Consider the following 14,094-nt stretch of genomic DNA (forward strand, 5'->3'; position numbering starts at 1 on the left):
TCTGAAGGGAATGCGCCCCCGATCTACATAAATGCCTCTATGTTCACACGAGTCATTCGTGATCCAGCCTCATCTACAGAAGAAGTGAGTGTAAGGTTTGCAAATCGCCTTTCCAAATAATGTGCTAATTAGCAAGTTTCACGATGAATGCGGCTGAAGTAAACAGTCTCTCTGAGAGCAGCTCGGAAGAGAGGGGCGGAGTCAGCAGAGCTCATTAACATTTAAAGGAAAATGCTACAAAACGGCTTGCTCTGAAAAGAGCTGTTTTTGACAGTAAAAAAGGTGTTTTTACATTACCATTGAGAAATTTTAACCAAACTATGTTACAGACTTTTCTTTAAGACCATAAAAAATCATATCAACTTGTGGAAAATGGGCATCCTATGTTTTAGGTTTATTCCTATCTTTTGATTTTATTTATCCATTTATATTTTTCTGGCTTTGAGTGTCTTCAAAACAAATAAACATTTATTCATGGAGAGAGTAACATTTTTTATTTTCAATCATTCATTCATTTATTTTTTGGTATTTTATTTTATTTATTAAACTTTCATCCTCCTGGAAAGGTTGGACTGATTTCTCAGGACAAAAATATTTAACATGTCAGGTTGGGGCAGGTTATATGTGTTTTATATGTTAATTTCACATAATTTATTAATTACAGTACATGCTGGCCACACGGTTTGGTATTTCTATAGGTTACGTTTACATTTTTGTTCATTTTGCATCAAATTTTATGGAAATATTTATTTATTTTTTGTTTGTTTTAGTGAATGATGCGATGCACCAAAACACAACAAACACACACTATTATGATAAACCAGAGCTTTATTTAAATAGTTAGTCTTCACATCTTCTTGCTCCTCCTGATCATGCTGGTTCCTCCTACTGTCAGGGTCTGGAAAGAGAAAATGACAAACGTTCATATTTGACAGATGTAGACAGTTGTGAGCTCTGATGAGCAACACGTGCACGAGTTCATCAGAACAGACCTCCACCATCTCTCCTCGCTTGATCTCCTGGATGTGAGAGAATCGATCCGTCTGACAGACCAGCTTCCCTCCCTCCAGTCTGACAGTGCACTGAAACACCAGAGAATATAAGCATTGTCCGGCAGAAAGCAAACTAAAACATATCATTGTAATATATAATATTGCATATTAATATATGTATACATGTAATATTAATATAATATAATATTACAAAATATTAGAAAAAATTCAAATATAAAAATGATACAATTTATACACACACACACACACACACACACACAATATATAGTTTTAATATAGTTAATACATAAAGTACATATTAAAAAATAATTTATATATGCAACTATAAAAATAGAAAATAATTATAATGTGTGTGTGTGTGTGTGTGTGTGTGTGTGTGAGATAATTTTATCATATTATATATATATAGAGCCCATTTAAGAATAATATCCAATCAGCTATAACCACTTTTTTCAGTTGTACTTTTTCAGTACTATAAATATATATTTATAAAATCAACCTGAAATTAAAATATATCTTTTCACTTAATCTTATTATACTGTACACGATTCACCGGTGCATGTTGTTCCAAAGAAACAAATGTCTTTGTCATTTTAAATTTTTTTTAATTAAGAAAAGATCTTGATCTCTCGTGAAACTGAGCTTCTGTACTCTATATCAACTCTTCTTGAACAGTTCGACATCACGAAGAGATATAAAGCCATGTTTTACCTTGAGCTTCTTGCCGTCCATGGTGGTGATTTCAGCTTCCCTGCCGATGGTGAAGGAGTTTGTGAGGGATTTCCCAGGAGTTTTGGATGTGATGGTGAAGTCGTTGCCGTTTTGTTGGATTTCTATCACTGGTTTAACATCCTTGGCCATTTTTATGACATCTTCTGGCAGAGCTGAAGGAACAAAAACACACAGATAGTGAGCGACCTACAAACATGACAAGAGAATTCAAATGAAATCATTTCAGATTTTCCATCTCATGCTTTCTTTCCCAAAAGCATTGCATAAGTAGATAGTGGAAATGTGATGCTCTGGGGAAATGCAACCCTGATCGTTTCACAAAAACTCACAGATGGCTCTCAGGAACTCCTCGTAGTTCTCCTGCACGTAAACCTGCCACGTTCCACTGAAGGCCATGTCTGCTGCTGATCTGACCGCTGGCAAGATCCTTGGACCGCTGTGAGAAGCTCAACACAATGTGAGGAGGACGTTCATCTCAGACCAGTACTTATACTCACTATGAGTTTAATCATTGACATTCTGCCAGTCTTCCCTTCTGTTTGAACAACCCAGAGTTCACTAACATCATTCGTGAAGTCATGCTTCTCTCTAAATCCAGTCTTTTCTTTTAAAAAGACAATTCAATATGATGGAAAATTACACCAAGCCTTAACTTGCATCCATTCATCTATTACATCTCAAATATATTTAGAAATCTGTGACGTTCACTGGAGTCAGAGACTTTATTTTTATTATTATTTAATTTTAAGGAAATGAATACTTTCATTCATCAGGGAAGCATTACACTGACCAGAAGTGACAGTAAAGACATTTATAATGTTACAAATGCTTCAAATAAATGCTGTTCTTTTGAACTATCTATTCATCAAATAATCCTGAAAAATAAAATGTATCACAGTTTTCATAAAAATATTGTGCAGCACAACTGTTTTCAACATTGATAATAATCAGAAATGTTTCTTGAGCAGCAAATCAGCATATTATACTGATTTCTGAAGATCATGTGACACTGAAGACTGGAGTAATGATGCTGAAAATACAGCTTTGATCACAGATAGAAATTATATTTTAACAGATATTCACATAGAAAGCAGTTATTTTGAAGTGTAATAATATTTCACAATTGTACTGTTTTTACTGTATTTTTGGTCAAATAAATGCAGCCTTGGTGAGCAGAAGAGCCTTTAATCAAAAACACTAAAACTTCAAGATTATTTGACTCAGTGGGTGATTCTGTGAGGTGGATTTAAACATGTTCAATGTAGCTGAAAGCACGACACTCTTATTAATAGCTGAATGCATAATCAGATTAACCAAACTACTTGATGAATTCATAAATGAACACACAATGGATGGACAATAGGGTTCGTGAGCATGTATGAGATGCCAGACGCTCTAAAAAAAAAAGGAATAAACCACACTTAACTACTAAATGAAACAAATATGATTATATAAAAATAATTGTATAAATCTATATGCAATAATGCATCAAGATTTTCAGTCTAACAATGCTGAATTGATGCAGTGACACTCAAAACTAAAGTTAAAAGAGGAGATGCGGTGTGTGTGTTATCAAACTCAGAAAGAAAAACAAACATGACAACACCAGAGCAAATAATGCACAAGACACGATTTGCACGATTTATTCATGTCGCATGCAGTTTAGCATCATACACTGAGGGAGTGATGTGGCACAGAAAACAAACAAGAAAAAATAAAATGGCACTTCATGTCAAAAAGGTTGCAAAATCCCGGTCTAGATCCTTCTCTCACTATTATCTGACTATGTTTTCTGAAAGAAACCCGTTGAAATACTAACACATGAGGGTGAATGACCATGTGGACTGTGGAGTTTGCTTTCAAAAGAATCTCCCTCGGGTTGCATAATGATATTTGAAACGGGCCTCGATCTCTCTATTATGAAATATCAGCAGATAAAACACCCATCCATCCATATACAGGCATAACAATCGATTGTGACCCCATTATAATGCTGCTGGAAAGTGTTCACAGTCTATTTGATCAACGTTTGCTGCACGCTTGTGTTCCCTGATGCTCAACTTAGTTAAGAATGAACAAAGAGAGTGAAAAAGGTTTAATTTGCACTTTATTCTGTAAGTGGCGCAAGATAAATCAGAGGAAACAAACCACAGATCAAATCAACTCAGGCTTTCAGGACACTGACCTTCAGGACATTGCCTTCTGAAGCACCATGAAAGGAATATTCAAAAGATTTGCTGAAAATGTCCTCACCCTCAGTCCATCCAAGATGTAGATGGGTTTGTTTCTTCATCAGGTTTGGAGAAATGTAGCATTGCATCAGTTTCTCAGCAATGGATGCTCTGCAGTGAATGGGTGCCGTCAGAATGAGAGTCCAACAGCTGATAAAAACATCACAATAATCCACACCACTCCAGTCCATCAGTTAACATCTGGAGAAGACAAAAGCTGAAACAAGTCCATAATCCATAATAACGCTTCTCCAGTGATACAGTCATCTGGTCTGAATCAGGCGAGAAATCTGCACAGATCAAGCACTGTTTACAAGCCAAAACAGCTCTAAACAAATCTGTGTGTGGAGTTTGATGTGAGAGACAACAGGAGATTTCACTGGAGGAAGCGTTATTATGGATTATGGACTCGTTTTTTAGTCGGAAGCAACAGTTTGAAGTCTATTTTAGTTGGAAGGACCAGTTTAAAATTAAAATTGCCTTAAAAATGGATTTGTTTCTTACAAACACACAGCTTTTGTCGTCTCCAGATGTTAACTGATGGACTGGAGTGCTGTGGATTATTATAATGTTTTTATCAGCTGTTGGACTCTCATTCTGACGGCACCCATTCACTGCAGAGCATCCATTGCTGAGACACTGATGCAATGCAGCATTTCTCCAAACCTGATGAAGAAACAAACTCATCTACATCTCGGATGGACTGAGAGTGAGCACATATTTATTTTGGACACCGTCATACAGGCTCCAAAATGAACACACACCATGTAAATAAGGCCATTGTTGACTTTAACAAAAACAGATTCACCCATCATTGATGTGGCAAAATATAACTTTACTCAATCACTGTGGCTTCTCTTACATTTGCACTGCATCTGCTCGAGGCTTTTCACCATGTTTATACACACTGACGGTCACGAGGACCGTCTGCGATCCGTGTTTATTGCGTACGAAGATGCTGTAGTTGCCCGAGTCCTCCATGGTCACGTGGTTTATAGTGAGAGTGGAGGATTTATTCTCATTTTTAATGTTATACTGGCCGGTGGAGGTGACTTCTCTGTCGTTCTTCAGCCAAAACATTTCCGGTGCAGGATCGCCCTCGGCAAAACACGTCAGACACAGAGACTAAAGAGAAAGAGCACAGTTCAGTGATACGAGCTGAATGAGAGTCAGTGATGATGGATGGATGCATGTACCTTGTCCTCCATTATGGCCACCACATCAGGAAGGCCCTTCGTGACTCGGGCTCGATCTGTCAGATGAATGCTGATTATGAAGTGTGTCGTCTGCATTAAGCAATTGCTTCATTAAAACACAATTAGTACTTACTTTTCTCAGCAAACTCCACTTGCCTGTGAATGAGTAAAAAATACAATTATAGAGAGAATGAGTTTAGAACATTTTCAAATGAACACCACTAAAAGTTATTTAGTGTAATGTTTTAACCTTTCAATAAATATACAGAAAAATACATAATGCTTCATTTATATATGCACATAAACACCCACACAATTATATATATTTTATGTATAATTATATTATAATATATTTTATATAGAATTATATAGATTATATTGTACAATGTATAATTATACAAAATAATCTTTATTATTCTATATAAAATATGCTGCACTCACATATCTATATATTTTTTTACATATTTTTTCTATTACATATATTTTTAAATATAATAATTCGACTATTATATATATAATTTATTTTAAATATAAAAATATTTATTATTTTATACATTTACATTACTATTTTTTGCACACATACACAAACAAACATATATATTTTAAATATAATAATTATATTTTTATATTCTAATTTTAATTCTATTCTATTTTATTTAAATATAATTGTATTACTTTTTATATAATAATTTATTTTATATATAATATATTATTTAATACAATGATATATACTATATATAATTTGCTGCTTATATTACAAATAATTTTAATGAATAAAAACATACATAATGTGCAATGTCATTTTATTTTCAGTTAATTTTTTTCAACACTATATATATATATATATATATATATATTATATATATATATATTGTTATTATAAAATATGAATATTCCATATATTATATTATATATGAGGGATAATTTGATATATATCTATCACACTGTTCACAGACAGCAACAGTAACTAAAGAGGGCGGAGCTTAGCGAAGGGTCAAAGGTCAAGTTCAGTGGCTGAATATTCAAGCACATCTTGACTTACTTCAGTCTCTGGTGCTCCAGCAAAGCATCTGCGAACGCTGCAGAGAAGAAAGAGAGGTGTTAGTGTTGAGGAGAATTGATTCTCGCATGTTTCGTGCCGCTCTACCTTGTCCAGACAGATCCAGAGAGCGCTTGTGTGTTTCCTGGCCGTCGAACATCTCCAGGGTGTACTTCCCTTTATCGTTTTCAGTGGGGCCAAATATCTCAATCCAAACCTTCTGCATGCTGCTGCCAGGCTTGCTCCGCTCCTCCAAGTCAATTCTCTTGTCTCTGTCACAGCGAGAGAAGAAACGATCAGAGGGAAAACAGACCCTGAATGTGACTGTACTTGAAAAAAACACACACAAATAAAAGAATAACGAACCAGTGTTGTTTTAGTACAGTATCATATTCTATATTATGTTGATTTAGTACAATATCATATCAGATATTATAGCTTTTTATTAACATTTTGAATTTGTTTGTATTTTTTTCCATTTGAATTAATTTTAGATTTTTTAAAAAATATGTCTGTATAATTTTTATTCATGTTTATTTCAGTTTTAATTTTATTATTTTAGTACATCAAGTTCAACTAAATTAAAATGAAAAATGTTGCATTGGAAACTATCACAAAAAAAATAAATATATATATATATATTTATTTATTTATAATTCAGTTATCATATATTCATGTTTATTTTATTTCAAGTAACGATATTTTAGGGTTTTAGTTTCAGTTAACTCTGAACTGAACTAACAGACAGTTACACATTTACACTTTCATTTATTTTCATGTTTCAATTTACTTTGTGTCATAAATTTGTGCTACAATTTTAGTAGAGAAATAAATGAATTTAGTTAAATGTTACAATAACATTATAAAGCGATAAAATTGTTGTGCATAGCGTAAATAAATATAAAGAATATATATAAATATAAAGAAAAATAAATAGAAAGAATATAAACAGAAAAAAACTTGATGTTACTTTTTTGTTAATGATTGGTAAAATGAAAAAATTATATTTCTTTTTAAATAATACACACACACACACACACACACACACTCTCTCTCTTACACACACACTCTCTCTCTTACACACACACACTCACTCGCTCTCTTACACACACACACTCACTCGCTCTCTTACACACACACACTCACTCGCTCTCTTACACACACACACTCACTCGCTCTCTTACACACACACACTCACTCGCTCTCTTACACACACACACTCACTCGCTCTCTTACACACACACACTCACTCGCTCTCTTACACACACACACTCACTCGCTCTCTTACACACACACACTCACTCGCTCTCTTACACACACACACTCACTCGCTCTCTTACACACACACACTCACTCGCTCTCTTACACACACACACTCACTCGCTCTCTTACACACACACACTCACTCGCTCTCTTACACACACACACTCACTCGCTCTCTTACACACACACACTCACTCGCTCTCTTACACACACACACTCACTCGCTCTCTTACACACACACACTCACTCGCTCTCTTACACACACACACTCACTCGCTCTCTTACACACACACACTCACTCGCTCTCTTACACACACACACTCACTCGCTCTCTTACACACACACACTCACTCGCTCTCTTACACACACACACTCACTCGCTCTCTTACACACACACACTCACTCGCTCTCTTACACACACACACTCACTCGCTCTCTTACACACACACACTCACTCGCTCTCTTACACACACACACTCACTCGCTCTCTTACACACACACACTCACTCGCTCTCTTACACACACACACTCACTCGCTCTCTTACACACACACACTCACTCGCTCTCTTACACACACACACTCACTCGCTCTCTTACACACACACACTCACTCGCTCTCTTACACACACACACTCACTCGCTCTCTTACACACACACACTCACTCGCTCTCTTACACACACACACTCACTCGCTCTCTTACACACACACACTCACTCGCTCTCTTACACACACACACTCACTCGCTCTCTTACACACACACACTCACTCGCTCTCTTACACACACACACTCACTCGCTCTCTTACACACACACACTCACTCGCTCTCTTACACACACACACTCACTCGCTCTCTTACACACACACACTCACTCGCTCTCTTACACACACACACTCACTCGCTCTCTTACACACACACACTCACTCGCTCTCTTACACACACACACTCACTCGCTCTCTTACACACACACACTCACTCGCTCTCTTACACACACACACTCACTCGCTCTCTTACACACACACACTCACTCGCTCTCTTACACACACACACTCACTCGCTCTCTTACACACACACACTCACTCGCTCTCTTACACACACACACTCACTCGCTCTCTTACACACACACACTCACTCGCTCTCTTACACACACACACTCACTCGCTCTCTTACACACACACACTCACTCGCTCTCTTACACACACACACTCACTCGCTCTCTTACACACACACACTCACTCGCTCTCTTACACACACACACTCACTCGCTCTCTTACACACACACACTCACTCGCTCTCTTACACACACACACTCACTCGCTCTCTTACACACACACACTCACTCGCTCTCTTACACACACACACTCACTCGCTCTCTTACACACACACACTCACTCGCTCTCTTACACACACACACTCACTCGCTCTCTTACACACACACACTCACTCGCTCTCTTACACACACACACTCACTCGCTCTCTTACACACACACACTCACTCGCTCTCTTACACACACACACTCACTCGCTCTCTTACACACACACACTCACTCGCTCTCTTACACACACACACTCACTCGCTCTCTTACACACACACACTCACTCGCTCTCTTACACACACACACTCACTCGCTCTCTTACACACACACACTCACTCGCTCTCTTACACACACACACTCACTCGCTCTCTTACACACACACACTCACTCGCTCTCTTACACACACACACTCACTCGCTCTCTTACACACACACACTCACTCGCTCTCTTACACACACACACTCACTCGCTCTCTTACACACACACACTCACTCGCTCTCTTACACACACACACTCACTCGCTCTCTTACACACACACACTCACTCGCTCTCTTACACACACACACTCACTCGCTCTCTTACACACACACACTCACTCGCTCTCTTACACACACACACTCACTCGCTCTCTTACACACACACACTCACTCGCTCTCTTACACACACACACTCACTCGCTCTCTTACACACACACACTCACTCGCTCTCTTACACACACACACTCACTCGCTCTCTTACACACACACACTCACTCGCTCTCTTACACACACACACTCACTCGCTCTCTTACACACACACACTCACTCGCTCTCTTACACACACACACTCACTCGCTCTCTTACACACACACACTCACTCGCTCTCTTACACACACACACTCACTCGCTCTCTTACACACACACACTCACTCGCTCTCTTACACACACACACTCACTCGCTCTCTTACACACACACACTCACTCGCTCTCTTACACACACACACTCACTCGCTCTCTTACACACACACACTCACTCGCTCTCTTACACACACACACTCACTCGCTCTCTTACACACACACACTCACTCGCTCTCTTACACACACACACTCACTCGCTCTCTTACACACACACACTCACTCGCTCTCTTACACACACACACTCACTCGCTCTCTTACACACACACACTCACTCGCTCTCTTACACACACACACTCACTCGCTCTCTTACACACACACACTCACTCGCTCTCTTACACACACACACTCACTCGCTCTCTTACACACACACACTCACTCGCTCTCTTACACACACACACTCACTCGCTCTCTTACACACACACACTCACTCGCTCTCTTACACACACACACTCACTCGCTCTCTTACACACACACACTCACTCGCTCTCTTACACACACACACTCACTCGCTCTCTTACACACACACACTCACTCGCTCTCTTACACACACACACTCACTCGCTCTCTTACACACACACACTCACTCGCTCTCTTACACACACACACTCACTCGCTCTCTTACACACACACACTCACTCGCTCTCTTACACACACACACTCACTCGCTCTCTTACACACACACACTCACTCGCTCTCTTACACACACACACTCACTCGCTCTCTTACACACACACACTCACTCGCTCTCTTACACACACACACTCACTCGCTCTCTTACACACACACACTCACTCGCTCTCTTACACACACACACTCACTCGCTCTCTTACACACACACACTCACTCGCTCTCTTACACACACACACTCACTCGCTCTCTTACACACACACACTCACTCGCTCTCTTACACACACACACTCACTCGCTCTCTTACACACACACACTCACTCGCTCTCTTACACACACACACTCACTCGCTCTCTTACACACACACACTCACTCGCTCTCTTACACACACACACTCACTCGCTCTCTTACACACACACACTCACTCGCTCTCTTACACACACACACTCACTCGCTCTCTTACACACACACACTCACTCGCTCTCTTACACACACACACTCACTCGCTCTCTTACACACACACACTCACTCGCTCTCTTACACACACACACTCACTCGCTCTCTTACACACACACACTCACTCGCTCTCTTACACACACACACTCACTCGCTCTCTTACACACACACACTCACTCGCTCTCTTACACACACACACTCACTCGCTCTCTTACACACACACACTCACTCGCTCTCTTACACACACACACTCACTCGCTCTCTTACACACACACACTCACTCGCTCTCTTACACACACACACTCACTCGCTCTCTTACACACACACACTCACTCGCTCTCTTACACACACACACTCACTCGCTCTCTTACACACACACACTCACTCGCTCTCTTACACACACACACTCACTCGCTCTCTTACACACACACACTCACTCGCTCTCTTACACACACACACTCACTCGCTCTCTTACACACACACACTCACTCGCTCTCTTACACACACACACTCACTCGCTCTCTTACACACACACACTCACTCGCTCTCTTACACACACACACTCACTCGCTCTCTTACACACACACACTCACTCGCTCTCTTACACACACACACTCACTCGCTCTCTTACACACACACACTCACTCGCTCTCTTACACACACACACTCACTCGCTCTCTTACACACACACACTCACTCGCTCTCTTACACACACACACTCACTCGCTCTCTTACACACACACACTCACTCGCTCTCTTACACACACACACTCACTCGCTCTCTTACACACACACACTCACTCGCTCTCTTACACACACACACTCACTCGCTCTCTTACACACACACACTCACTCGCTCTCTTACACACACACACTCACTCGCTCTCTTACACACACACACTCACTCGCTCTCTTACACACACACACTCACTCGCTCTCTTACACACACACACTCACTTGAAGTACCAGCTGGTCTTCATGTAGCTCAGGTAGTATTTGAGTGAGCAGTAGAGCTTGAAGCCCTGCGCAGTGCACTGGATGCACACTGGACCAGCAGAGCGCGCTGTGGAGCAGATGCACACATTACTAAACATGACCTCAAGTGAGAGAGAGAGAGAGAGAGAGAGAGAGAGAGAGAGAGAGAGAGAGAGAGAGAGAGAGAGACTGAAGAGGCATGACACAAACCTACCGCACTGTTTACCGAGCTCTTGCACGAGACGCTCAAACTCTGAGGGAAAGCACAGCAACACATCATATTAGAATGATTTTCTGCATGAACTAAAAATCTTGATATTAAACGCCTTCATACAGAAGTATTATTCTACATTAGAAAAGTTCATTACAGAGATTTTACTACAGATATGGAGTGAACCTAAAACCCCTTAACTGTGGTAAAATCACTGTAATCACTGACAAAATAAAATCATACATATTTAAGCACTCTTAAAATGCTAAAAATTTTAATTAGATCATAAGAGAAGCAAAATTATGAAATAAAACATCTTTAACTGCTGTAAAATCACTGAAATCACTTACACTTAGACACTAACAAAGACATCAATGTTCAGTAAATTTACTAACAATCACAATGCAAAATGTTTTGACATTTTATAATTACATTTTTTAAGTAATTTTAATAATATTTATTCAGCAACCCGCCAAAATTAAAGCTGGATGATTTTAGGTTTGAAAAGGATGATTTGACAGTGTATTTTTAAGTGTACTATAAAATTACTATTATAGTATTTTTATTTAATACTCACTTTTTATTTTATGTCACCCCTATGTATATATATATATATTTGAAATAGACACCAATAAAGTCATCAATGTTGAGTAAATGTACTACTTACTACTACTAATAATAAAAACGCCAGTGCAAAAAGAGTATATGCTTATAATATATGGACATAATTTTTATTGTTATAATTTCATTAATATGAAATTCATATTCATATCACATTTAATTAATAATTGAATTATAACAAAGAGTGAACAATTTAAGGGGGTCTGAATACTTTCCATACCCACTGTATATATATATATTTTCCATTTTAATAAAAATTTTAGATTTTGAAAAAATATGTCTGTATAGTTTTTATTAATGTCTATTTCAGTTTTAATTTTATTATTGTTGTACTTCAAGTTCAACTATAACTATACATATATATATATATACACACACACACACATATATATATATATTTTTTTTTTTTAAACATAAGATACTAAGATATTTCATGAGATTATATGTTGGATCCTACCTTGAAATCTGTAAGTTTAGTTTTTGTAGCTATAAGCTTTTATTTGAGTCAATAATCTACCACCATTTATATGATCATGTATATTACTCATATAATGGCAGTAATAATGAGTCATGTTCTCACCATCATCTATCAGCTGCAGGACGCTCTCGTCTTCTCCTCTGCTGTCGGACACTACAGCTCTGTACACACCCAGCTCCTTCCTCGTCACCTGAGCGATTATCACAGATAACACGGGTCAGTGTGATTCCACACACACTTACACTCTCACAGCCCTTCAAGACCACTGGCAGGATTTCTCCTCTATCAGGCAATTAGACGCCGTGTTAAAGGAATGATCCGGGTTCAGTACGGCTTAAGATTTATCCACGGCAGAATAGAGAAAAGTATTTGAACTAGTCCCTGTTTTTATTTGAGCAAAAGCAGAAATATTAAAGTCAAAGCAATTCCAAGAAATACAGAGTAAAATCTTTTCATTCTGCAGCTTTAATTCTAAAGCAACCTTATAACATTATTTAGTTATTGCAGATATTTCTCATGTATCTGGTGTCGTTGCACATAATATATGTTTACTAGCACTACACGGTCAGTAAGCAAGTATATTACACTAGTCTCATTTCAGGGTTATTATTATTTAGAAAAGGGCAATACCAAACTTTTTAAATTCAATATGATACCCATATATCTTTTTTTTACCTACAATTTTGACAATACTGATAGGATAGCGATACCGATACAGATATCAATACTGATTATTTCTTAAATGGTTATGTGATTTTTCAACCTAAATTAAACAAACTGAAAACATTTTGAAAATGATGCAGAAACCCATGTTTTGTATTAATATTATTTTAATATTGATATATTTTTTAAAAGGATAGATACTAAATAGGTAGCTTGTGAGCATATTTTTAACTATCGATAACTAAGATTAAATTGAAATAAATAAACATTATTTAAAATAAACATGAACTGAAATATACAATTACATTTATTTGATTTCAGCTAGTTACCAAAGGCAACATTTCTCATTTTACACACACACACACACACACACACACA

The 14,094-nt window shown here is 38.3% G+C and overlaps 2 protein-coding genes across 2 annotated transcripts in view; both read right to left on the bottom strand.

Annotated features, from left to right (window-relative positions):
- Positions 1-810: 810 nt before the first annotated feature.
- fabp10a (fatty acid binding protein 10a, liver basic) lies at positions 811-2,220 on the bottom strand. The gene is made up of 4 exons (XM_016294353.1): positions 2,075-2,220; positions 1,725-1,897; positions 993-1,082; positions 811-898 (listed from the first exon to the last, which is right to left on the bottom strand). Exons 1-4 carry the CDS (start codon positions 2,139-2,141, stop codon positions 848-850), a joined length of 381 nt encoding a protein of 126 aa, XP_016149839.1. The 5' UTR covers positions 2,142-2,220; the 3' UTR covers positions 811-847.
- A 2,394-nt stretch (positions 2,221-4,614) lies between these two features.
- The window catches only part of myom3 (myomesin 3), a 77,194-nt gene continuing 67,714 nt past the window's right edge, over positions 4,615-14,094 (bottom strand). Inside the window, exons 30-37 of the mRNA XM_016294345.1 lie at positions 13,156-13,243; positions 11,958-11,996; positions 11,726-11,831; positions 6,320-6,483; positions 6,215-6,251; positions 5,306-5,328; positions 5,173-5,228; positions 4,615-5,101 (exon numbers count right to left, since the gene is read on the bottom strand). Coding sequence (XP_016149831.1) covers positions 4,835-5,101; positions 5,173-5,228; positions 5,306-5,328; positions 6,215-6,251; positions 6,320-6,483; positions 11,726-11,831; positions 11,958-11,996; positions 13,156-13,243 — 780 coding nt within the window. The 3' untranslated portion in view covers positions 4,615-4,834. The remainder of the gene's footprint in view (positions 5,102-5,172; positions 5,229-5,305; positions 5,329-6,214; positions 6,252-6,319; positions 6,484-11,725; positions 11,832-11,957; positions 11,997-13,155; positions 13,244-14,094) is intronic.

Source organism: Sinocyclocheilus grahami, unplaced genomic scaffold (genome assembly GCF_001515645.1).
Source record: "Sinocyclocheilus grahami isolate Dianchi unplaced genomic scaffold, SAMN03320097.WGS_v1.1 scaffold316.1, whole genome shotgun sequence".
In the NCBI taxonomy this organism is placed as follows: Eukaryota; Metazoa; Chordata; class Actinopteri; order Cypriniformes; family Cyprinidae; genus Sinocyclocheilus; species Sinocyclocheilus grahami.